Source organism: Orcinus orca, chromosome 5 (genome assembly GCF_937001465.1).
Source record: "Orcinus orca chromosome 5, mOrcOrc1.1, whole genome shotgun sequence".
In the NCBI taxonomy this organism is placed as follows: Eukaryota; Metazoa; Chordata; class Mammalia; order Artiodactyla; family Delphinidae; genus Orcinus; species Orcinus orca.
In genome coordinates this window covers 55,254,436-55,281,806 of record NC_064563.1, presented here as the reverse complement: position 1 = coordinate 55,281,806, position 27,371 = coordinate 55,254,436, and the positions used below count along the sequence as shown (strand labels likewise).

Sequence of the window (27,371 nt, the reverse complement as noted above, 5' to 3'; positions counted from 1 at the left end):
TCCACACAGCTCAGAATAAAAGGGAGAATAAGTAGAAAGAAAGAATTAGTAGAAGTAGAAAGAAAGAAAGAAAAGAAAGAAAGAAAGAAAGGAAGAAAGGAAGAAAGAAAGAAAGAAAGAAGGAAAGAAAGAAAGAAAGAAAGGAGGGAGGGAGGGATGGAGGGAGGGAGAGAGGGAGGAAGGAGGGAAGGAAGGAAAAAAGAAAGAAAGAAAGAAGATAAAGTAAAATAAAATAAACTAAGATTAAATATAATAAAGTTATTAAAATAAAAAAATAATTATTAAGAAAAAAAGAAAAAAAACAGACGGATAGAGCCCTTGGACAAATGGTGGATGCAAAGCTATACAGACAAAATCTCACACAGAAGCATACACATACACACTCACAAAAAGAGGGAAAGGGGTAAAAATCATAAATCTTGCTCTCAAAGTGCACCTCCTCAGTTTGGGGTGATTCGTTGTCTATTCATGTATTCCACAGATGCAGGGTACATCGAGTTGACTGTGGAGCTTTAATCCGCTGCTTCTGAGGCTGCTGGGAGAGATTTCCCTTTCTCTTCTTTGTTCTCACAGCTCCCAGGGGCTCAGCTTTGGATTTGGCCCGGCCTCTGCCTGTAGGTCGCCGGAGGGCGTCTGTTCTTCTCTTAGACAGGACAGGGCTAAAAGAGCCGCTGATTCGGGGGCTCTGGCCCACCCAGGCCGGGGGGAGGGAGGGGCACGGAGTGCGCGGCGGGCCTGCGGTGGCAGAAGCCGGCGTGACGTTGCACCAGCCCGAGGCGTGCCGTGCGTTCTCCCGGGGGAGTTGTCCCTGGATCCCGGGACCCTGGCAGTGGCGAGCTGCACAGGCTCCCCGGAAGGTGGGTGTGGATAGTGACCTGTGCTCGCTCACAGGCTTCTTGGTGGCGGCAGCAGCAGCCTTAGCGTCTCATGCCCGTCTCTGGGGTCCGCGCTTTTAGCCGCGGCTCGCGCCCGTCTCTGGAGCTCCTTTAAGCAGCGCTCTTAATCCCCTCTCCTCGTGCACCAGGAAACAAAGAGGGATGAAAAAGTCTCTTGCTTCTTCGGCAGGTCCAGACTTTTCCCCGTGCTCTCTCCCGGCTAGCCGTGGCGCACTAACCTGCTGCAGGCTGTTTTCACGCCGCCAACCCCAGTCCTCTCCCTGCGCTCCGACCGAAGCCCGAACCTCAGCTCCCAGCCCCGCCCGCCCCGGCGGGTGAGCAGACAAGCCTCTCGAGCTGGTGAGTGCTGGTCGGCACCGATCCTCTGTGCGGGAATCTCTCTTCTTTGCCCTCCGCACTCCTGTTGCTGTGCTCTCCTCCGCGCCTTCGAAGCTCCCCCCTCCGCCACCCGCAGTTTCCGCCCGCGAAGGGGCTTCCTACTGTGTGGAAAGCTTTCCTCCTTCACGGCTCCCTCCCACTGGTGCAGGTCCCGTCCCTATTGTTTTGTCTCTGTTTATTCTTTTTTCTTTTGCCCTACCCAGGTATGTGGGGGTGGGGGGTTTCTTGCCTTTTGGGAGGTCTGAGGTCTTCTGCCAGCTCTCAGTAGGTGTTCTGTAGGACTTGTTCCACGTGTAGATGTATTTCTGGTGTATCTATGGGGAGGAAGGTGATCTCCACGTCTTACTCTTCCGCCATCTTCCCGGAAGCCTCCCAATGTGTTTTTAAAATACACACTTTGTTGGGCCTTTTGAATTGCAAAAACAAAAAAAAACATGTTGGTTGTGATGAGTGAAATGTAGAAATGTATGAAGGAGAGTTTAAAAATCTTCCCTCTCTCCTCCCACCATGAAGATTCCAATGATAAAATGATGTGTCCTTTTACATCTTTCTGCTGACACAAGCATATATAGTCAATATTCCAGCTTTATTTTTTCTTTTATTTTATAAATGGGAATATATATAATTATATATATGTGCACACGTGTGTGTATGTGTATAAAACTCAGCTACTCATTGATTTAACAGTATTTGGACCCCTTTCTATGTAAAAACATTCAGGTCTAGTTGATTCTTCTTAAATACTGCATAATACCTCATTGAATGAATAGATCCTAATTTAGTCCGCCATCAGTTTGTTCCCAGTTGTTTCTCACTACACCTAATGGTACAATGAACTTCTTTGTCCTTGGTCCTTATATTCGGGGTCCTAAATTGGGATTACTAGGCCGATTTAACATTTTAGATGTTAAAAATAACTGTCTGATTACTTTCTTAATCTTTTGCTGCAGTTCGCAGTCTGGGCAGCAGGAACGAGAATGCTCTGTTCCCCACGTCATCATTAGAAGGGGATATTTACTACTTCTCCTCTTGTTTGCCGACCTGGTGAGTGAAAACTATCTAATTTGTGTGTAAAGCACCAACGCTCTTTATTATGGTCAGCGAAGCTGAGTTCAAGGTTTATCAGTACTTCCTGGGGAGCATTTAGAAATGCTGATGCCTGGGCTTCACCACAGACCTACTGAATCAACATCTTTGGAGAGTAGCCCAGGAATCTTTTCGTATTTGTGTTTTAATTTCCCCAAGTGACTCTGGTATAGCTGGGCACATATCCATCGACAGGCAATTGGAAATCATGAATAGAACCTCTATCTAGAACTGAGAAACCTAAACTTCAAAAGCTGCAATTTATTAGTTAAGTGTTTAAGAAAACAATGTACCCAGGTAATCATTACGGTTAGAAATTCAAAAATTCAATTTACATGCAACATTTTAATTCCATGAATTGTTTAAAACAAGGGATACCTACATGTACCTTTCTTTGCTTTAGAGATTAAAGCCCAAGATAGGAGGCAGCTATGAAGTGGATATTTTAGAATGACAATTTCCTGGCCAGCTGTGAATCCCTTCTTAAAGAGCATGAATACTGAATGTCTGATCTTTTTGAAAATGAAATAAAATTAGGGGTGTTCTGGCCCATCATTGCTGAACTCTGTCTCATGGAACTTCCTCACTTGAAGAATAGAGAAAAAAACCCTGCTACTTCAGTTTTTATTAGGATGTATCTGGGCAGAGCAAGGCAAGGGATTGTTAAAGACAGTGACTCTGAAGGAGAGGCCAGCACAGTTGTTTGAGAGGTGCCTTGAGAGACTTGAGTAGCAAAGGCGGAGTCATTCTCTCCTCTCTCCTTGAGACCAGAAAGGGGCTGCCTTATTACCACAAACCAGGAGCAGCCACCAGGTGGCGAGGTTCTCTTATTTTCCTCAAAGCCTAAAGTGTTTAAGGGTGGGAGAGAATAAATGACTTCAAATTCTCAACTTGGATAAAACCAAAAGTGAAGGGGGCAAGGATGCAAATGGCAGACTCTCAGTGTCTCAGATAAGAGCACCCACCTTGCAGGGGGAGTTGTGAGGAAATGCTTAATACATGTGAAGTGCTGAGACCCTGCCTAGCTGGTTTTAAGGACTCAGTAAGCTCCTTTTAAAATATGAAAAGTGAAAGAAAACCTCTAGTATTATAACCTCATCTTAATTGTTTTTATGCTGAGTTCCGTTTCAGTTCCTGTTTTTTCTTAAAATCCTCTACAAAGTCATATCTATGTCAAAATTAAAAATGACCTAGTTAAAATAGATATGTAACTAGAAAACAGGGTTCAAATACTTCCTCTTTTGAGTGAAAATCAATCAATGTACGAAACCCCCAAATTTACAAAATGGATAAATTCAAGAGATTGCAAAAGAGTCTTTATTTTAAAAAGAGACTCATCACAAACTTCCTTAAAAGATAAGTTTCCTTTCTACCTTAAGAATTTGATTCAATTTACTAAATTTAATTTGCTCCTGACTGCTCTGTGAACTGAACGTATCCTCAGAATCAATTGTGAAGTTGGTCATTTGCCTTCTGCATCCTTTGCTTCCCCTTCTGTAGATTTTCTCCTTTCCTATATGCTTCCCATACTTCTGTCTCCCGATTCCCTCAGGAGAGGTGCAGACAGTAGATGAAGATTGGGAGGAAATACAGTACAAAAGCCCTGGAGGAAATACAGTACAAAAGCCCTGGAGGAAATACAGTACAAAAGCCCTGGAGGAAATACAGCACAAAAGCAAAAGCTGTTTACACTTGGGCAGCCTTCTCACTGGGGGCAGCTTTCACTCTAGGGAGATAATAATGTGGAAGAGGATGAGGAACCATTTATTGAACATTTTCTCTATTCTGGGTACTCTTGTTTGCATGTTCACGTATTTCCCACAGAAACCTTGTGATGGAAGGATGGGGATAATTATCCATTTACATATGAAGAAACTGAGGGCACAGAACTAGTACATGAAAGAGCCAAGTCTCGACCTTAGGCTGGTCTGATTCCGTAGCTCAAGTGTTGAACTGCCACTGGGCTGGAATATGTTAGAGCAGAAGCAGGGGGTTAGGTGAAAATGAGCGTCTCAATGTAATTCTGGGAAACAAACGAAAAGCAGTGTTAGCAAAGCTCCACCAACTCGACGATGAGCATAACCTACTTCTGTGACACTTGCCCCCAGTCAAAAACAAAGTCCTTTAATATTATCTCTTAGAAAATAGGCTGTTTAGTGCAATGTGCTAGCATATACATTGGCATCAGATAGATCTGATTTTCCATATTCTTTATACTAATGAGATAATAATTATTTTTACTATTCCTTGTGACAATGAAATATGAAGTCATAATCACCACATTCTAAGGACTCTAAAACGTGTCCAAACAAAAAAGAATAAAAGCAAGTATTTGACATCTACAGCATGAGAGAAGAGGCTTTGTAACAAACTGAAAACATTTCCTGCTGGTAAAGATGGGACAATAAGAACAAAACTACTTTACCAAAAACTGGTTCTCATATTTTGACTTGACAGTTAAGGAATGCTGAATTAAGTAACAACAAATCACCTGAAAATGTGAGTGAAGCAATGACAGAAAATTATCTCGTAATAAATTTTCTAAATTTATTAAGAGATGGCATTATTTTAATATAATCTCTGGTGCAAATTTTAAAGTGATTGATTTAACAGCCTGTACTCTAAAGTATATACAAATGTGGATTTGTCCTGAAAGTATAAAACATCCTGGCTTATTTATTAGGCTGGCCTAATATTTTATTTATTTATTTATTTATTTATTTATGGCTGGGTTGGGTCTTCGTTGCAGTGCGTGGGCTTCTCATTGCGGTGGCTTCTCCTGTTGTGGAACATGGGCTCTAGGCACTTGGGCTTCAGTTGTGGTGTGCAGGCTCGATAGTTGTGGTTCATGGGCTTTGTTGTTCCGCGGCATGTGCGATCTTCCCGGAGCAGGGCTTAAACACATGTCCCCTGCTTTGGCAGGTGGATTCCTAACCACTCCGTCACCAGGGAAGTCCCTAGCCTAATATTTTAAAATAAGTCTGCAGCCATACAGTCTTCATAGATTCCCTAAAATCACTTGCCAGTGCATCTCTCAGAGAGAGATCAGTGCAGAAGTAACATCATGCTCTTCCTTCTTAAACTGTTTAGGCAAGTGGAGGAAACCAGATGAAATCTGCCCAAAGCAACTTTTTAGTGAGTGTTCCAGTTGGTGTGTTTTCAGTAGCTTTTAAGAGATCAACTCAGTTGGCACCAATAGCATAAAAAGCCTGAGGTAGGGTGATTCCAGGCGTGGTTAAGTCAGTGGCTCATTGCCATCACTGAGGAGCCAGGCCTCTTCATTCTTCTGCTGTGCTTTGCTCATAATGTTGACTTTTGACCACGGGCTTGCAGGATGACTGCAGCAAGTTTAAGTAAGTACTTCACAACATTAAAGGCTCCCTTGTGTCTCTTTTTAAGAGTAAGAAAAACTCTTCCACACTCACTGTTCAGAATTATAGACATGCCCATTCCTAAATCATCCCCTGGCAAGGAAAATGGGATTTCCATGATTGGCTGAGATAAATTAAGATTATCCTCCCTAGGGGTGGGGAAAGGTCCAGCCTTTTCTAAAGTATGCAGTCTCCCAACAACTGAACAATGTCAAAGTTCAGGGAGGATGAGTGTGTGGAACTGCTGCAAAGTAAGTGGTCGACGGTGTCCGCCATGTTGAGTCAGGAAGACCCTAGAAGGAACAGCTCCCAAAGCAGGGCTGGGACCTTCCAGGTATTTGCCTTGTGGAAGGAGAATACATACTGAAGAATAACTAGATAATATTATCCCTTTTTTTCTGATTTGACATGGTAGTCTCAACCCCTGATGACTTTCAGGGAAAGAGAAAATGTTGTGATTATGCCTTTTAAAAGAGACAAGAAATTCGCTACATGGAGGAGTCAGTGGTTCAGTATTACATTTGTAACTAAAAGAAATTTGGGGGGAAGGGGGAACAAAACTGAATCTTTTAGTTCAATTTACAGAAACCCATCTGTGACAGACATACACAATAGGAAACTTCATCTTTCATCACAGGAAGTCCAGAGGTAGGGAAGGCTCCAGGGTCGGTTGATCTGGCTCGTTCCACCTCGTGGCCCTGCCTTCCTCAGTGTTGGCTTCATCCTCAGGTTGGTGGTTGGAGTGATTCTAGGTGTCACAGCTAGTCAAGATAAAGTCCAAAAGGGGCAGAATGACAGCTGCCCATGAGGAATGGGAAGACTTTCCCCAGATGCCCCTCAGCATACTTCCTCTCCTGTTTCACTGGCCAGAGTTAGGTCACATGTCCATTCCTGAGTCCATCACTGCTTGGAGAGCTGACTAAATAAACATCTAGGCTGTGAGGATTCCAACTGCAAGTTGGTTTTCACTGTAGTTGGAATAATCAATATCCCTTACCTCTATAACTCTAATTAATCTAATTAATCTACATCAGCAGTCAGCAAACTAATCGGCCCACCACATATTTAAAGTTTTAAAGTTTTATTGGAGCACAGCCCCATCCATTGTTTTCGATGTATTATTGTTGATGGCTATTTTTATGTCACAATGACATTTCAGTTGTGACAGAGACCATATGACTTACAAAGCCTAAAATATTTTCTATGTGATTCTTTACAGAAGTTTGCCTACCCTGATCTAAAGTTAACTGCAGTACTTTCTTTTATTTGCTTTATCCTACCTTCTGAAAGTGGCAACTTTTAATTTTATTATTCTAGGAAGGAGTGTGTGATGGTTAATTTTATGTCACCTTGACTGGCTATGGAGTGCCCAGATTAAATACTATTTCTGCGGGTGTCTGTGAGGGTGTTTGCACATGAGATTAGCATTTGTATTTGTGATATCAGTAAAGAAGACTGCCCTCCCCAGTGTTGGTGGGCATCATCCAGTCCATTGAGGGAGGGTGTGAATAGAACAAAAGGCAGAGGAAGGAGGAATTTACCCCCTTTTCCTGCCTCACTGTTGAGCTGGGACATCTCATCTCATCCTTTCCTTCCACTCAAACTGAGGTTTATACCACTGACTCCCCTGGTTCCCTGGTCTTCAGACTCAAACTGAATTATACCACTGACTTTCCTGGGTCTCCAGCTTGCAGATGGCAGACTGTGGGACTTCTCAGCCTCCATAATAACATAAGCCACTTCCTCATAATAAGTCTCTCTCTCTGTCTCTCTCTCTGTCTCTCTCTGTCTCTCTCTGTCTCTCTCTGTCTCTCTCTGTCTCTCTCTCTCACTCTCTCACTCTCTCTCTCATTTATATATACTGTATCTATCTGTCTATCTATCTATCCCTATTGGTTCTGTTTCTCTGGAGAACCCTATTACAGAGTGAAACCTATGTTCATCTTATCCATAGTTGTATGATTAGATATATTTTATCGATTTCCTTTGTGAGTTTTTAAATTGAAGACACCTAGTCTACATAAGATACCTACATAAAGTCAAGTCAATGACTCTCCCAACAGGTTTATGCTGTTTATACAGGATCCAGTCAGTGGCGTGTTGGACCCAGTTTGTACTGACTTGTAAGAGCTATTTGCTAGCATGACTTTCAAACTCTGCCTTCAGCGACCTTGGTGGTGTGAAATTGACCATGGTGGGGAGTAGGTACACCACAGAAATTGGCAGACACTTAAATTGAGATTGTTCGCTGTTCTTCTTTTTTTTTTCCTGAAGATCTGGTTGTTAAATATTTACCAGCACACCGTGGCTCCAGCCATTACACACACCTGTCTCTGCTCTATAACTGCATAACAGAGAATGCCAATGGTGATCGGGGCTTTACCAATACATTCAGCTTCAAATGATTTGTAATCTGAAGTAGTCAGTTATCCCTCTTGCAATGAGATAATGTAGCCTGTGTTTTAAGTGTTACATAGCTTTTGATTTGTATAGGTTTTTTTCTAAGTAAATATTTCTCTTAGATGAAACATACAGATGAAATAAATGAAAGCAAAATATCTTCCCCTTAAACTATCTGAAATTACAAGCATATTTATATTTTATAATTTATAAACTAAATTTATTTTATAATTTATGTAAACCACTTGTGTGTGAATAAAGCGGAATATAGCTATCAGTGTACAAGGATCAAGTGTTCTGAATTCTCACTTTGTTCTGGAGTGAGTGTAGTGTTCACTGGGATCCGAAGGGAAGCCCTAGGTTTGGAGAGACTTGCCTTAACAAAAAGTGCACTCATTCATTTAAACAAGCATTTATTAAGCATCTATTAAATCCCAGGCAACAATGACTTGCAAAAGACCTGGGCCCTGCTCACATAAGCCTTACAATCTAATGAGGAAGATAAATGTTAAACAAATAATCACATAAATGAGTACAAAATTAACAGCAGAACAGTAGGAAAGAAATGTAAATCTTTGTAAGTATGGGGAACAGACCCATCTGTGTTGCAGAGAGTAAGAGGGAAAGAGTTCCAAGTTGAAATCTATATTCCAGGGAAATCTACTGGGTTGGCCAAAAAGTTCATTTGGGTTTTTGGAAAAACCTGAATGAGCTTTTTGGCCAACCTAATATTTTCCAAGAGATCCTGAAAAAACTTGCCAGCCATTGTGGGCTCAAGAACAATGGGGGAACATTTGAAGGGTTTTAAGCACAGGAGTGTCAGGATTAGATATGTATTTTCAAAAGATCTGTGGCTGCAGAGGCACAAGGATCTTGGCATGGGGAGAATAAGCAGAGGGAGAGCAGTCCTTTGGCTATTGCAGCAGTTCTGGTGGGGTTTAGGGAGGCTCAGACCAGGGCATTCATGGAGGATGTGGTGAGAAGTGGCTGAAACACATCTGAACTCACTGAGCTCCCCACAAAACACTTCAGCTGCCTTCAAGGAGCTTATAATGTAGTTGAAGAGGCAATTCATGGGTATAAAGTCACAGCAACAGTGTATAATTAGGAAGTAAACTGAGGAGATCAACTGAGGGACATAGGAATTGAGAGCAAGAAATGGGCCAGGACTCCAATGGTTAGGATTTGGAGAGAGAGAGGCCAGAGGAAAGAGGTGGCAAGAGGCAGGGCAGTGAGGGGAGGAGCAGAGATGGCACAATGGGATGAAGAACAAATCTTGCTGGATATGCAGGGTAAGGCCAAATTATGAGAACTTGAGAAGGTCAGAATTTGAAAGACTTGATGTGAGATGAGAATGAGCCACTAAAAGTATTTTACATAAGAAGGAAACCAAACGAAAGTAAGCTTTAAAGAAGTTTAGTTTTACCAAATTCTTGTGGTTAATTAGGCTGAGAAGAACTTGCTGCCTGCATGGTTGTTGAGTAGGGGATTGGACTTAGCTGTTGACAATTAAGAAAGGAGGTGAGGCCTAGAGGAAAACATGGGCAGAACACTCTTTGACGTAAATCGCAGAAATATTTTTTTGGATCTGTCTCCTATAGTAAAGAAAATAAAAGCAAATATAAACAAATGATACCTAATTAAACTTAAAGCTTTTGCACAGCAAAGGAAACCATCGACAAAATGAAAAGACAACCTACCGAATGGGAGAAAATATTTGCAAATGACATGACCAAAAGGGGATTAATATCCAACATATATAAACAGCTCATGCAACTCAACGTCAAAGAAAACAAGCAACCCAGTTGAAAAATGGGCAGAATAACTGAATAAGCATTTTTCCAAAGAGGAAATGCAGATGGCCAACAGGCACATGGAAAGATGCTCAACATCGCTAATCGTCAGGGAAATGCAAATCAAAACCACAATGAGGTATCACCTCACACCTGTCAGAATGGCTATCATGAAAAAGAATACAAGAAACAAATGTTGGAGAGGATGTGGAGAAAAGGGAACCCTCTTGCACTGTTGGTGGGAATATAAATTGGTGCAGCCACTGTGGAAAACAGTATGGAAGTTTCCCAAAAAACTAAAATTAGAACTATCATATGACTCAGCAATTCCACTCCTAGGTATCTAACTGAAATAAAACAAAAATACTAACTCAAAAAGATACAGGCATCCCAACGTTTATAGCAGCATTACTTACAACTGCCAAGATATGGAAGAAATGTAATTGTCCATCAACAGATGAACGGATAAAGATGTGGTATATATATATATATATATATATATATATATATATATATATATATATACACACAATGGAATACTACTCAGCCATAAAAAAGAATGAAATTTTCCCATTTGCTGCAACATGGATGGACTAGGGGAGCATTATGCTAAGTGAAATAAATCAGAGAAAGATAAATACTGTATGATATTGCTTATTTGTAGAATCTAAAAAATACAGCAAACTAGTGAATATAAGAAAAAAGAAGCAGACTCACAGATATAGAGAACAAACTAGTGGTCACCAGTGGGGTGGGGGGGCAGTATAGGGGTGGGGTAGTGGGAGGTTCAAACTATTGGGTGTAAAAAAGGCTCAAGGATGTATTGTACCACCCTGGGGAATATAGCCAATATTTTGTAATAACTGTAAAGGGAAAGTAACCTTTAAAAATTGTATTAAAATTAAAAACTAAAGAATGGAGATGAGGGACAGATATTAGGAACATTCACTGGATAGGAGATGATGAATTTGCTTTAGACATAAAATGAGCTTGAAATGGTGATGAGCTCTCCAGTAATAAATGTCCAGTAGGCAATACAGACTGGGTGGTTTTATTTGCATTCTTCTGCACTGCTTACAATCCCAGCTTGTCTTTCCACATTAGCGTTCTCAAAAGGAACGTTCCATGATTTGTACAAAGGAAAAGTTCTCCTTTCTAAAGCACTTGGCAAGACTTTACAAAATGAAATATTTTTATACATTATCTTAATTGCATATTAAATAATATCTTGCTATAACAAAATTGAATTGCCCAGACGGTCATAGATTGTTTGTTTGTTTTGCGGTACGCGGCCCTCTCACTGTTGTGGCCTCTCCCGTTGCGGAGCACAGGCTCCGGACGCGCAGGCCCAGAGGCCATGGCTCACGGGCCCAGCCGCTCCGCGGCATGTGGGATCTTCCCGGACCAGGGCACAAACCCGTGTCCCCTGCATCAGCAAGCAGACTCTCAACCACTGCGCCACCAGGGAAGCCCGATCATAGATTTTTCTGTATTCTTTACCAGTTTTAATAAGTAATTATGGATTTTTAGGAAATTAGAACCAGAGGTAGACTCCTATTTTAGTGAGCTTCGTGAGATAAATAATTTATAGTGTTTAACTTCCATTAAATTTTTAAAAAAATTTATTTATTTATTTTTGGCTGCATTGGGTCTCCGTTGTGGTACGCAGGCTTCTCCTTGCAGTGGCTTCTCTTGTTGCAGAGCTCGGGCTCTAGACATGCGGGCTTCAGTAGTTGTGGCACACGGGTTCAGTAGTTGTGGCTCACGGGCTTCTTTGCTCCACGGCATGTGGGATCTTACTGGACCAGGCCTCAAACCCATGTCCCCTGCATTGGCAGGTGGATTCTTAAGAACTGTGCCACCAGGGAAGTCCCTCCATTAAAATTAATATACACTGCAATCTATAGCAAAACAGGTTCAGGATATACTTTATAAAGAAACTCATATACTCATGTCTCATTTACAAATCTTCTCTAGTTTATTAATAACCCACATTTCGTCAGAGATTAAAGTCTTCTTTATCCCTCCATCCTCCTACCCCTCAACACTTCTAAGGTAAACTACCACCTAAATACCAATAGAGTATTTTTTAGAAAATTTAGAATTTCAAAGGTCCAAACACACTACAAATAACAAACAACAACAAAAAATATCTTTGCTTCAGAGATTAGCTTCAGAGCGGACAACAACTGTTGAAGGCATCTGCTAAGTGGGATTTTTAATTTAATAGAATTTGTTGTAACTCTATCAGTAAAGCACAATTGCTGTGCACCATCTGTCGAAGCTTTGAAACTGCCTTGCATGTTACAATCATATCCATTAAAATGGAATACTACTTTTTACTAACTTGTCTTCTTCCTATTTATTTTCCAATGCTTTCAGAATCATTAGAAGATGAATTGACAAGAAAACAAACAATCTCAAGAGTCAAAAAGACAACTCAACAGCAAAAAAAATCCCACCAAAAAACCCCCCAAAAACTGATTTTTAAATGGGCAAAGGACTTGAATAGACATTTCTCCAAAGAATATATACAAATGGCCAATAACTATGTGAAAAGGTACCCAGCGTCACTAATCATTAGGGACATGCAAATCAAAACCACAATGATATACCACTTCACACCCATTACGATGACTATTACAAAACAGAAGAACAAACAACAGGAGAAAAAACAGAGGATAGGTGTTGGCAAGGATGTAAAGAAATTGGAACCCTGTGCACTGCTGGTGGGAATGTAAATGGTGCAGCTGCTGTGGAAAACCATATGGCAGTTCCTCAAAAAATTAAATATAGAATTACCATATGACCCAGCAATTCCAATTCTGGGTATATACATAAAAGAATTGAAAGCAGGGACACAAACAGATGTTTGTATACCAATGTTCATAGCAGCATTATTCACAATAGCCAAAAGGTGGAAGTAACTGAAGTGTCTATTGACGGATGAACAGAGAAGCAAGGTGTGGTCTATATACATACAATGAAATACTACTCAGCCTTAAAAAGGAAGAAACTTCTGGCACATGCTACAACATAGATGAACCTTGAGGACATTATGCTAAATGAAATAAACCAGTCATAAAAGAACAAATACTGACATGGGGTACTTACAGTAGTCAAATTCATAGAGACAGAAAGTAGATGGTGGTTGCCAGGGCTGGGAAGAGGACATTCTTCTTTTATTAAACTGTAATTTTATTTTTATGTTATTCTGTAATATACCTGTAGGCATATAAAATGCAGCATTATTTATAACAGTAAAAGATTATTAAAACATACAAACAAATAAAAACAGTAAAACATTGGTTGAATAAAACTAAGTTACATCTCCAAAAGTATGTAACTTTCTCAAGATGGAGTACTACAGAAACATTTAAGAAAAGGATATTGATATAAGAGAATTCCAGGATACAGTGTTACATTAAAAAATCAAGATAGTGAACAGTGTATATAGTATATTACCCTTTATGTAGGCTACACACACACACACACACACACACACACACACACACACACACACACACGTATTTACGGAAACACACACAGGATAGGGAAACCAGAGGCTAAATTTTTTTTAATAATGCATTTGAGGAGTATAAAAAAGGTGTAAGGTTTTCCTGAATATTCTTTGGTTTCTCATTTTAAATTTAGGACTCCGCCTGCCAATGCAGGGGACGTGGGTTCGTGCTCCGGTCCGGGGGGATCCCACATGCCGCAGAGCGGCTGGGCCCGTGAGCCATGGCCGCTGGGCCTGTGCATCCGGAGCCTGTGCTCCACAGCGGGAGAGGCCACGGCAGTGAGAGGCCCGTGTACCGCAAAAAAAACCCCACAAAACTTTAGGACTATACTTTATTTTAAAGCTTTAACTGTCAAATCACATGGATGATTTATATATTCAAAAATAAATTTAAATTTTAAAATAATTCCTAAAATTTAAGGTAACTGAAACAAATCTAACCATATATCAAATTAATAACATAACCACACATAAAAAAGCATTATTTCAATTAATTTTAGAACACGTAGTTGTACACAGTGGGGTATATTTTAAGGACAAAGAGAATGGCAAGAAAATCTCAAGCTTTATTTGTCAGGTTTACTATTAATGGTAATGCCATTATTAGTTTGAAATTACTTAATGCATATTACAACATAAATAATTATCTTTATGTTGTTAGAAGCCAGGATGTTCAGTAGGAATGTAAAATCAAGTACAGGGACTTCCCTGGTGGCACAGTGTTTAAAAATCCACCTCAATGCAGGGGACACGGGGTTGAGCCCTGGTTCGGGAATATCCCACATGCCATGGAGCAACTAAGCCCGTGCACCACAACTACTGAGCCTGAGCTCTAGAGCCCACAAGCCACAACTACTGAGCCCACGTGCCACAACTACTGAAACCCGCGTGTGTAGAGCCTGTGTTCCAGAACAAGAGAAGTCACCGCAGTGAGAACCCATGCACTGCAATGAAGAGTAGCCCCCTCTCGCTGCAACTAGAGAAAGCCCGGGCAAAGCAATGAAGACCCAATGCAACCATAAATAAATAAATAAAATAAATTTCTAAAAAAAAAAAAAAGAAAAAAATTTTATAAAAGAAAAACATAATAAATCAAGTACATTAAGTATATAATTGGAAGTTGAATTGAAATACCTCTATAAACATATGACTTCTAATTTTTTGTATGGGAATAATTTCAAACAAAGAAAAGTTGCAAGAATAGTACAAAGGAAATCGTTCTACCTCTTTCCTAGATTCATTTATTATTAATATTTTGCCTCATTTGCTTTGTCATTGGCTCTGTTTATCTACACACACATAATTATTTTTCTGAAACAGATGCATAAATCATGGTTAAGTGTGTATTTTTAAGAATAATAATATTTTCTTTCACACAGTTATCAACTGCAGTAAACTTAACATTGATTCAATACTTCTATCTAATCTACCATCCATATTCTAAGTTGGTCACTTAACCCAATATTGTCCTTTATAGAAGTCTTTTTCCTCCAGTTTAGGATCCAGTCTAGGATTAGGAGTTACAGTTAGCTGTTACATCTCTTTGGTTTCCTTTAGTCTGGAACTTTTTCCCAGTTTTTGTCTTGTATAACATCGACATTTGGGGGAAGAATTTTAAAAATAGAATATTCTTCCTTTTGAGTCTGTCTGATGTTTGCTGCAATTAGATTGAGGTTGTGCATTCCTAGCTGGAATACCATGTAAGTGACTTTGTGTCCTTCCCAGAGTATCACACTGGTGATGTTAATTTTGATCATTTGCTAAGGGTGTGTCTGATTTATCTACTGTATCATCATCATTATCTCATGATTTTTTCAAAAATCATATACCCTAGGTCTGTCCACTGACAGGGTCTAGTCCATAATACTACAGGGGCAATAAACACCCCTACTTCCCAAATTTATGTTTCTAAATGCCATTCCCCACTGTAAGGTACCAGGGATTATTGGAGAAATGGCTGCTCCCAGGTATAGAGTAGGGAACTTCCAAGATGAGCAAGGGGTATCTTACACTGCCACAAATTCTGGCAAGGAAGTTCTCAAAATCTAAGCAAGTCTGGGTCTTCCCTGGTGGTGCAGTGGTTAAGACTCCACGCTCCCAGTGCAGGGGGCCTGGGTTTGATCCCTGGCCAGGTAACTAGATCCCACATGCATGCTGCAACTAAGAGTTCACATGCCACAACTAAAGAGCCGGCAAGCCACAACAAAGAAGCCCTCCTGCTGCAACTAAGGAGCCCATGTGCTGCAACTAAGACCCGGCACAACCAAAAAATAAAAATAAAAAAATCTAAGTAAGTCATGTCAAAAGACTCTGGAGCCAGCTTGGAGGGGATCTCATTGGACAAAGCTAGGATAATTTAAGCATCAAAAAGAAAAAATAACCATAATTTTGGTTGGTACTCATTGAATATATAAAAATCCATGAATCCATAATAACACTCCTCATACCATTCATAGGACAAGGCATGCTGGGCTTTTAGGCTCCAATGTGGTTTTTTTTTTTGTCTGTTTGTTTTTTGCGGTACACGGGCCTCTCACTGTTGTGGCCTCTCCCGTTGCAGAGCACAGGCTCCAGACGCGCAGGGTCAGCGGCCATGGCTCACGGGCCCAGATGCTCCGTGGCACGTGGGATCTTCCCGGACCGGGGCACGAACCCATGTCCCCTGAATCGGCAGACGGACTCTCAACCACTGCGCCACCAGGGAAGCCCTCCAATGTGGTTATGTGCCCATCTGAACAGTTTAGTATGTTCTGCTTCACCTTTTGGAACTCAACTTTGAAGATCCAGCTCAGGTGGCAGAACCTCTTTGCAATTCATTGTTTCTCCATATTTCAACAGAGCTCATTGTACACGCCTCTTTAAATGCACATATCAAAATGTAATGGAGGGCTTCCCTGGTGGCGCAGTGGTTGAGAGTCCGCCTGCCGATTCAGGGGACACGGGTTCGTGCCCCGGTCTGGGAAGATCCCACATGCCGCGGAGCGGCTGGGCCCGTGAGCCATGGCTGTTGAGCCTGCGCGTCCGGAGCCTGTGCTCCGCAACGGGAGAGACCACTGAAAAAAAAAAAAAAAAAAAAAAAGTACTGGAATTGCAATACAGGATGTTTCTGACTTTTATTTATTTTGTTATTCCCAGTGCCTAACACATACTAATAGACAGTTTTATATATTTTTATATTATGGGTTGTAAATGAATGAATCAATTTCAATACTATCCCCTGTTTTTTCTTCATGACACAATACAGATTTGTCTTTATTTTGGAAAATAAGTGAATGCAGTTAAATATCTGGCTATTTTAGCCAACATGCCAAATTTGTATCATGATAGATTTTTTAGAAGATTTTCCCCACGTATCAGCTTTAGCTTATTGCTAAATCTTATTTATTGCTTTAGCACTCAGTAGACTAGAAATATGTCCCATAATATTTTCCTGATTCTTATTCTTAAACAATAGCTTCCTACGGTATTTTTATTTATCCCAGTCTGTTTTCTCCCCCTCCAGACTTGTCTGCACACATAAATCTATTGATAATGTAGGATGGGAAGTGTTAAAGTCAAATAATTGATTAAAAAAAAACTTGTTAGTGACTGGTGGCTTGACTTAGTTGTAATCTTTTTTTTTTTAAGTAGTTGAAACAGATTTTTGGTACACTTTCTGTCACGCAGCCCTGGTAACCTATGTAGCGTGTTTTCCAGCAAGTTGCCTGTATTAAACTTCCTCATTCAGTCTCCCACTATGTGTGGAATCTTTCATGCACGTGTGCATATATTCATCCTTAGGTTTTTGTGGACTTTTGAGCATTAACAATTTAGTTGGCAGTTGACATAAACCGTCTGGCAAAGACATGTGCAAACCTACTAAAATACTTCAGGAAAGCCCTCTCTCATACACAGTGAATTTAGGCCACAGGTAAGTCAGCGTGAATAGGTGCGGCCAGCGCAGCCGCTTAATACGGGTCTGTGTTTGGGAGGAATCTCCCCGGCTCCCTCTTGGAGCAGGACTGTGGTGCTGAGGCAAGAACTAAAAAACGTGAGGGCGGGCAGCCTCAGCTAGGGAGAGCTGTGGGGCGAGGTAGAAAGGGCCGGTCGCTGGCCGCGGTGCTGAACTCGCTCCCGGGCTGCCCCCAGGGTGGCCCGCGGGAAGAGGCCCGGCGTGTTGGTGAGTGAGTTAGCGGGTAACCGCCAGTCTCGCACCTTCGGTTGTCGATTCCTGGCTCCGGGCAGGGGACGCACAGGCCGTGTCCAGGAGAGTCACCTTGCGAGCGTAGGGGCAGCCTCCGACCCATTCCTCAAGAGCAACCCTAGTAACAGCAACGCCGCCTATATTTATTTCTGGAGCTCCAACTCTGTCCCCAGCATTTGGCATCCATTCCCAGTGGTCATCACAACATCCTCGAAATTTAAAACAAAAAGGTTGATGCCTTGCCCAAGTGAACACAGCTACCCAAAGGCTGATCTCTCGTCCATGCCTCAGAAAATGTTTACTGTGCGCCCTCGACGTGCCAGCCTTACAGCCTCTGCCGCTCCCCGTTTGACAGCTACCCCCCACGCCCTGCCACGCTAACATGCCCCTTAGCCCCTCCTCTTCCCCCGAGGTTTGCAGCAGGCAAAAGTTATCTCCTACACAGCATATCCCCTACCACCGCCGAGTTGGGGAACTGTACAAAGGGCTGGAAATCCGAACACAATTTATTCACACATCTTGCCCCTTCGCTCTCAGTAGTCCACCGGGTGGGATAGCCAAGTCTAGCTCTTGAGCCCCCAGCTCGCAGTGTGACCTTGGACAAGTGGCCACACCTCTCTGAACCTGCTTCTCCTCGCTAACACGGCGATAGGTTCTAGGACTGCGTGAGGCTCTTCCCAGGTGCGCACTGGTCTCCTTTCAGGTCGGAACACTCCCTACCTCCCTTTTCCAAGCCCGGTTGTGCACGCTTACTTCTCCCCACCAGGTCCGTAGCCAACTCTATCCCTTGTTGAGGAAGAACTCACGTCCCGGGAACTGAAGGTGTTCTCCCCACCGTGCCCGGCCCCAACCCCGGGTGTAATCTGCCCTTCTGGGCCACCCTAGCCAGGCAGCACCCAAGGCTAGGGAGAGGCCCCTCGCGCTCCAGCTTCGCAGTGCCGGGTCTCCTCTGTGCCCACGCGCCGGGACGCTTTGGGAAGTGCGAGATGCATCTGGAGACAGAACGCAAAGGCGAGGCAGGGCTGGCGGAGCTTCCTCGGTGACTGGTACTTGTGTGGAGGCCGGCCAAAGGCTGGGTTGGGAGAGAAGGACTTTGGGGGAGAGGACGGGGAAAAGGGGAGGTGCCAGGAAGAGCGGTGGGTCACTCGGTCCATCTCTCCACCAGTGTGTGTGTGTGTGTGTGCGTGCGTGCGTGTGTGTGTGTGTGTGTTTGTCTTCCCGCCTCCCTCTCTTCCCCCCCTCCCCGCCCCAGGCTCTCAGTCTCACCTTTTCCCTCGGCTGCTCCCTCTCCCCTCTCTTTCCTCTCCAAGCATCCTCCCTGAGAGCCTGCGCCCGTTCCTCCCTCGCACTCTCTTGCGCCTAAGGAGACCTTTTCCGGGACCAGCGCCCGATCCAGCCTCTCAGTGCAGCCGCATCCCAAAGCCAGTTTAAGCAGGGCCGGCAGCATGTGGAACGCGACGCCGAGCGAGGAGCCGGGGCCCAACCTCACGCTGCCGGACCTGGGCTGGGACGCTGCGCCTGACAACGACTCGCTGGTCGACGAGCTGCTGCCGCTCTTCCCCGCGCCGCTGCTGGCGGGCGTCACAGCCACCTGCGTGGCGCTCTTCGTGGTGGGCATCGCGGGCAACCTGCTCACCATGCTGGTGGTGTCGCGCTTCCGCGAGCTGCGTACCACCACCAACCTCTACCTGTCCAGCATGGCCTTCTCCGACCTACTCATCTTCCTCTGCATGCCCCTCGACCTCGTCCGCCTCTGGCATTACCGGCCCTGGAACTTGGGTGACCTGCTCTGCAAACTCTTCCAGTTCGTCAGCGAGAGCTGCACCTACGCCACGGTGCTCACCATCACCGCGCTGAGCGTCGAACGCTACTTCGCCATCTGCTTCCCGCTGCGGGCCAAGGTGGTGGTCACCAAGGGCCGGGTGAAGCTGGTCATCCTGGTCATCTGGGCCGTGGCCTTCTGCAGCGCCGGGCCGATCTTCGTGCTGGTCGGGGTGGAGCATGAGAACGGCACCGACCCTCGGGACACCAACGAGTGCCGCGCCACGGAGTTCGCGGTGCGCTCGGGACTGCTCACCGTCATGGTGTGGGTGTCCAGCGTCTTCTTCTTCCTCCCTGTTTTCTGCCTCACTGTGCTCTACAGCCTCATCGGCAGGAAGCTGTGGAGGAGGAGACGCGGCGAGGCAGCGGTGGGCGCCTCGCTCAGGGACCAGAACCACAAACAAACCGTGAAGATGCTGGGTGGGTTTCGGTGCGCCCTTGAGCTTTCTCTCCCGGGCCCCCTCCTCTTCCCCTGCCCTTCCCCTTCTTCCTGAGTCTGCCTTTCTCCCCAGTTTCTCTAGGTCTCTGTTTCCCTATAAGTTTCTCAATTATTCTCTCCTTTTTCCGTCTTGAGCTCTGTCTTTAGTCTCTAGTTTCACTGTCTTGTCTCTCTCTCTATTTTTGTTTGTTTTTGTTTTACATTTTTACTCTGTCTCTCTATATATCTATGTTTCGCTCTCTCCCTTCCTTTCTCCCTCCCTCCTCCCACCCCTTGACTATCTCTTTGTTCTCTTTCTATCTCTTTGTGTCTCTTTCTCCTGGTCTCACCTTTCTCTCTTTCATGGAAAAATGTCCCACCTTTGTATTTCTCTAAAATGTGTTTTATTTTGGCCCAGAAACTTTGCTTCAGAATGAGATCTTTCATTAAAGAGTATATTGTGGTGTTAAAATGTGTTAAAGGTGATGTTAAGCTTCCTGCCTCAATTTGTAGATATCTAAGTTGCATTAAGAAAAGCAGGTGTTAAGGGTGAAAAAGAGCAGGCATTGATTCTAGGAAGTATTCATTGGTAAATGTAACCAAAGATGTGATCATCGTGGATAATTCTATCAGAGAAGATTCATTTTTCTTTCAACATTGTGATTTGCTTTCTGACTTGCATTTTTTCCCCAGATAATTGCATCAATTCTGTTTACCCTGATGCTGTTTATACAGCTTTGTAAGGAAATCAATGACAAGTCAGGGTCTCTGTTTTCATGTTTACTTTTCTCTCCAAGTAGGACAGGCTAGATAAGCTAGGATAGGCAGGCTTCCAAATTGAGAAAAGGAGAATTTGTGGGAGCTGACAGAACTTACTATCCCTCCCCAAATGGTCCTTCAGAGAACATCTGGGTGCAGTGTCACACTGGAGTATGCTGAATCGTTATTGCATAAATTCAGCTTCTTTAAGTATATGTGTTTGGTACAAGTGAAGTAATACAAACTGTGTTCACATCCAAGCAAAATATTAATTCTCCTTGCTTTTATCAAAACCTGAATCTGCACATTTTATTATCTGGACATTGTAGTCAACAGTTTGTACTTATTTGCATATATAGTACTTCTTAGAAGTTATTCTAGGATAATTTTGATTTGTAATTTTACAATTCTTGAAATCCTGTATATTAAAGTGATAGAGTTTATTCAAAGAATGTCAAGTTTTTTAAATTTTTTAGACCACTGATTCTCACAATATGACTAATAGATTGTAAACCTGCTAGTGCCCCCCAGGGGACTCTAATATTCATATTGCTCCTGGGGCAGTCAGTTGCTACTATACAAATTAGTTTTGAGAATACATTTAATAATTTCCTCTGATTTTATTTTTAAGCTGTTAATTATCCTCACTGGTGACTCTCTTTTGCCTTGACAGTTGGAAGGGAATCACTAAAGTGGTACAAGTCCTAAATTATTATATTCTGTTATTTTTCCTCTGATTTCTGAATTTTAAAAACTTAATCTAAAAATGCAGAGGTTTTGAAGAAAGCAACCTTACATGGGCAAAATTAAGGCCTGGATGGATGATAATTAATGTTAGTTGGTTTTATGGCCTTTTCTACCTTACTTATGTCTATTTTAGGTGGAAAAGCTCGTTCATCTCAATGATTCTCAATCCTGACTGCATATTCAGTCTTCTGTAAAACTTTAAAAAGAAAAAAGAAAACAGGTGTCTTAGTCTCCTTCCTAGAGATTTTAATTTAGTGAGTCTGTATTATATCCAAGGAATCTGTACCCCAGGAAACTCTGATACATAACTATGGTTGAGTAAAACCACATTGTCTCATATAGGTTTGATCTAACACATATAAAATGGTGGACTATTGTGACTAGATTGTCTAGTTACTTGAGTCAATATGTCAACTCAAGCACAAAATCACTAAAATTGTTAACTAGAAACGACTAGGAAGCTCAGCAGTAAAAATGGTTGAATTGTTGATCCGGACAGACTCCATCTTGGTTAAAATATAGGAAAGAGCAGAAAATGATATTTCTCTGAAGTCAGTGGTCCTACCACACATAATCAAAACAAAACCATGTCTTCAAAATCGATTGTGATTTGCTATATTTCTTGAACTTTGCTATATTTCTTGACGTTCTCTTTCTCATTGTCCTTTCAGCTGTAGTGGTTTTTGCTTTCATCCTCTGCTGGCTGCCCTTCCATGTAGGGCGATATTTATTTTCCAAATCCTTCGAGCCTGGCTCCTTGGAGATTGCTCAGATCAGCCAATACTGCAACCTCGTCTCCTTCGTCCTCTTCTACCTCAGCGCCGCCATCAACCCCATTCTGTACAACATCATGTCCAAGAAGTACCGGGTGGCAGTGTTCAAACTTCTGGGATTTGAACCCTTCTCCCAGAGGAAGCTCTCCACTCTGAAGGATGAAAGTTCTAGGGTCTGGACAGAATCTAGTATTAATACATGACCAAGCACATTGTTCAGCAAAGTCATTGCTTATTATTCTAAACTGGAAGCCATAGCACAGCAGAACTTGGGAGGAAGTTGAAGGTTAATTTTGGAATTAGGGACACATAGGTCTGGAAACAATTGGGGGGGGAAGAAAAGACAGAATTTGTAATGTGTGAGCAGTTTGATTTGATTGCACACTCATCAGTGCTCTCATACACGATTTCTGCATATTCACTGCCTATGATTTTTGCATTCTGCTGTTGGTGCTAGCAAGGGCTCTGCAATTCAGAGAAGGGAGGTGGTGTAGAGAGGGCAATTAGGTCACTTCTTACTAGACAAATTCTAACTCTGATTTCTTTTTCATAATGATAAAAATTTTTTGATTAAAAGAATGACATTAAAATAAAAAATTTAAAACATGACTTTCAAAAAATAGCAATTTTCATAGAGCACCAGATCAGTGCTGTCCAGGAGAAATATAGTACAAGGTACTTAAGTAATTAATATAAAAATTATTAATGAGAATTTTACATTCTTTTTTTATACAAAGTCTTTGAAATCTGGTTTGTCTCAGATTTTTCAGCTCATCTTAATTTGGACATGGAGCGTTCATCAGTAATACTTGATTTATTGCGAGTTCATAAATTTTGCAGAAGAAAAAGTAGATTCATTAACCTAAGCTGTCCAAACACACTTAAAAGTTTTCTAATAAATAAAACAACTGTGAGTTCTTAACTTCAAAATTAATTGAAATTAAAAATTCACTTCTTCAAGTTGTACTAGTCGCATTTCAAGTGTTCAGTAGCCAACTGTAGCTAGTGGTTACCATACTGGACAATGCAGCTCTAGAGTATATGTAAAATTATTGTTAATCTTACAAAAAATATTTAAAAATAAATACTCATTCCCTGAAATCTTTTTATAGTGACATTAGCAGAGCAGAGTGTTAGAGTGATAAATTCTAAAAATTACACCTAAATGCCCTATAATTTCTGCTTGGAAGAAAATGGATATTAACTATAATATGTATGCATTTTTAATTAGGTTGGAGTACATGTGTTAATAATATTCAGGAAATAAGGCTATAAAAATTATAGAAAATCACAAATTACCTTATTTGGCTTATCAAAAATACTTAAGCCAATCATAAGTCTTTGATTTGCAAATAAAGAAATAATTTATAACTTATCCTGAAAGGTTTACAGAAACTTAGTGAACATAGTAATTTTTCAAATGGTGAAAAATTCAGAATCCCTTCAATGCTACTGTTTGTTGACATTCAAAACTTTAAAAAATCTTACAGCCATTTTTTCAAAATGCCTATGCCACGTCCCATCTCCAAATTAGTCATGCTGTTTACACCCCACTGCTTATCTGATAGATATGTTTACTTAGATTTCCAGTCTGCCTTGTAATCATAATTATGAATGATTAGACACCTTCAACTAAATATTGTACATTTTGGTTATAAATCTAAAACTTTCATTTATATTCACATTACTCCTTTATAGTCAACTCTTCACATATTAAATATAATCAAAAATGATTTTTTTGTACTTCCCTGTAATAGTAAGTCATATAAGCAATTCCTTCATGAAATTATTGGTCCACCTATGGAATCGATTGAACTAATTAGGGAAATTATTGCCATGATTGATTTTCCCCTGCCGAAAGTAAAGATTATTATGCAGAAATAATTGATTGACTCTTCATTTTTAAAAAATGAAAACATAATCATAATTAGAATAATTTCTCCAGAGAAATACTTCTAAAATCCTTCCTGACAATAAAACTGTAGTATCAATTTAGTCTAAATGCAGAACTTCAGGAAACTGATTATTCAGTTAATTCTTGGGGGTGCATAAATATTCTTTTAAAAATACTGATTCATTTAAGCCCATTGAATACTAATTAGGTCATTCAGCCTTATTGTCCTAAATAGGGGGGCCCAGTAAATCTCAAAGAGGTAATTCAATTTCCTGAAACCTTAGAGTTTTTGTCTACAAATACATCCTACTTGAGAGGAAACAAGCAAAAAAAGGCTTGACTTCTATCACATAGTTGATTGCTTTGGAGAAAAACAAACCTAACTTTTAATTATTTAATGCCCTCACCCACCGATTTCTTGTGGGTTCATGTCTACGGTCTCAGTATAACTCACTCAAAGGGAATAGTTTCCATAGCACGGACCACCATTGTCCTTCACTGGATCTCAGAGAATAGGTTTAGAGAAAGTGATCTTTAACTGCACTCTTATACGATTGCCTTTTTATTGTTTGTAACTTCTTCATTTCATCCTGCTCCATAAATTGTATAAAGCTCAGGGAAAAGAAGAACTTATATGAAGAAAAATATTCCTAAAAGTCTATCATGTCACATTTAGTATGTGCCTGTTATGTTCTAAGCTCTAGAGATTCATAAGCCAAGGATTTTATCCTTAATGAGTTCATGACCACTTGCATGTTATGTCATAGTATATGCACTGTAGTATATGTATATGTCATAGTACTAATATCTTTAAATTATAAAGTAAACATCTCCAGGTGACACTGTGTGGTGCATCTCCCTGTATTGTTGTGTATTTGACTCAAAATAAATTCAAAATGGGCTGTTCTTACACAAACCAAATTTGTAGATGTAGCTAATATGTCTGCCAGTGCATTCTTCATCAATGTAAGAAAAGTAAAGAAATTAGTTTCAGTTATAATCTGTGTTTCCATTTTTCTGGTTACCTGGAAGTGAGGTTTCTATCACCACATCTCACACTGTGTCACAAAATCAAGGGTTGGATTATTTTCGTTATAGGAAGAGACTGTTGTATGAGAAAGAACTTTCGAATAATTGCTTTTAGGAAAACATCCATTGCCGTGAATTATTTAAAATTGTAAGTTTTGTGGCAATGAGAATAAGAAACACTTCTAATGTCTGGACAGACCTTGGAACCCATTTCTTTATAATCAACTTTTTATTGCAATGAAGGTTGCTGTGATGGGATTTGACTTGAATTTCCAGCTTTTTTGCTCTAATGCTTTTATTAAGAACCTGAAATCATTACAATTTACAATCGCTAGTTCAACGTTGACAATTTTCGCTATAATTTATTTTGCTGTTTTTCATTTATTGATGTACTTGAATTTAACGTTTAAAAAAAAACTGTGAGACTTTTTGCAAGACTGGTGCCTGAAAATACTCCCATCTTTTAAAAAAGTGTGCACATCTTTAAAATGTGACATACATGTATACATATATCAAAATTTCTTGTCACAGTGTCTAAGTGAATAGAATAAAGCATTCTGCTTTCAGAAACACTGTATTTAGTGTAAATAATTCCATTAAAAGATAAAGACACTGTCATTCATGATACATTATCTAATGATCCTCCTATGATTTCTTTACAATTTAAATTACAACACTATCCAGGATATTTACGATTGGAACTTAACTAGATGATTAGTGACCGATGTTAATTTGATAAATTGATAACACAAATATTTTTTATCCAGAGAGTAAACTCCATGTCAAAACCAACAGAAAGAAATGTGCTGGTGGCAAACGCTAACTGCTCTAAGTTCATGTCACTTATTTATTCAGGTTAAGTGAATTCAGTCATGTTAATTCTTGACAATAATCTGTTTGAAGGAGGTGATGTGGAAGGTTTGGATGAGGCTTGTTTTGTGTTTTTCCTTCTGAATGCAAACTCTTGCAGGGTGTTGGAGGTTAGCCATTTTGTTGAGAGAATGATCATCCTTTTAAAAAAAAAAAAAAAGCTGCCATGCCTATGTGCCCCCCAATTGCCTGGATATTTGCTGGAATTCCGATTAATAACTTATGCTGTGACACATATCCTCAAAGGACTACCGACTACCCTCAGAACTGGCAAACCATTAAGGCCCGCAAAAAGCATGCCTCATGTAAACACTCAGAAAATTCTACCAAAATGTTTACAGATATTCTTTCCAGGAGAGCTATTCTGCCTCCCAGCCCCAGAGAAAGTGTTTGGGAAGAATAGTTGGAAAGAGTTTCTGTGATTTAAACATCTCAAATCTAAACATTTCTCTGGCTCAAGTAACAAAAACATTTATACTTTTCACTTGTAGCTCTATAGATTCAGGATACTAAGGAGTCCTTGCTCGTATAGCTGTATTCAAACCGCATAATCTCCTGGTTCACTGATACCTGCTGTATTCTAGGTCTGTGCAGAATTTACAACTTGGTCAATCTATGTTGTTTCAATATGTTCTAAATGTCATTAATGATACTTCGTTTTCGTGATTCTTTTTATTTAAGGTTTTTGTGAATGTTAAAGAGTTTACTATAGCTCTCCATGTACCTGTCTTATGAAATTAGGCGTTGGTTGTCCTTCCTTCGGGTGTCCTTAACCAAACAATTGCTTAATAAATATCTTTTGAAAGACTACAGCTAATTTCTTCGACTTACAGGGATAAATCTTAGGTGTCTGGGTTATTTTACCTCTACTCTCCTAGATTCAGTCCTATTTTGTCCTTTTACTTTCTGAAATATGTATTTCGCAACTCTGAGGAGGTGTTTGTTGTAGTGAGTTTTATTTCCCCAGGGGCTCCAACATTTAATAATGAGGTAAGAAAATCCTGTAAGTATGAAGAAGACTTGGGGACCTTGTGATGCACTGTGATCCCCATGCTCCCCCAGCTCTCTGTCACTTACAACCTGTTACCCCAGATCCAAGGGTATTGTAGCCTCCATGGTGTTACACTAATGTGTGACCCAGAGATTCCTGTTCATCTTGCACTCAGCAGCCACTCACTGAATGTTGGCTGGACAAATGAACGTTTAAAGACCAGATTATGTGTCACCTGGACATTAGCTTCCAGACATATGGATTCCAGGTGCCAATAAAATTTAAGACTAAAAATTAGAAGACCAATAAAAGTGGCCAACTTTTATTTGCCAATTAAAAGACTTTAAAATACCCTACTACCCATTATTACCATCATTTCCATTTTAAAAGAACATTAAACTAAAAAGTTAAAAGGACATAATCTCAGAATAAGGAAACATCA

The 27,371-nt window shown here is 41.0% G+C and overlaps 1 protein-coding gene and 1 long non-coding RNA gene across 3 annotated transcripts; both read left to right on the top strand.

Annotated features, from left to right (window-relative positions):
- Window positions 1-292: 292 nt before the first annotated feature.
- On the top strand, window positions 293-13,718 carry LOC117201593 (uncharacterized). 2 transcript variants are annotated; one of them, XR_004483634.2, is made up of 3 exons: window positions 293-1,235; window positions 2,225-2,318; window positions 12,307-13,718. It is a non-coding gene; the product is annotated as an uncharacterized LOC117201593 (long non-coding RNA). The 2 variants fall into 2 exon arrangements; XR_004483633.2 differs by lacking the exon at window positions 12,307-13,718 and adding an exon at window positions 4,629-5,053.
- A 31-nt stretch (window positions 13,719-13,749) lies between these two features.
- On the top strand, window positions 13,750-26,727 carry GHSR (growth hormone secretagogue receptor). Its single transcript, XM_004270543.3, has 2 exons — window positions 13,750-19,868; window positions 22,044-26,727. Exons 1-2 carry the CDS (start codon window positions 19,073-19,075, stop codon window positions 22,346-22,348), a joined length of 1,101 nt encoding a protein of 366 aa, XP_004270591.1. The 5' UTR covers window positions 13,750-19,072; the 3' UTR covers window positions 22,349-26,727.
- The last annotated feature ends 644 nt before the right edge of the window (window positions 26,728-27,371 follow it).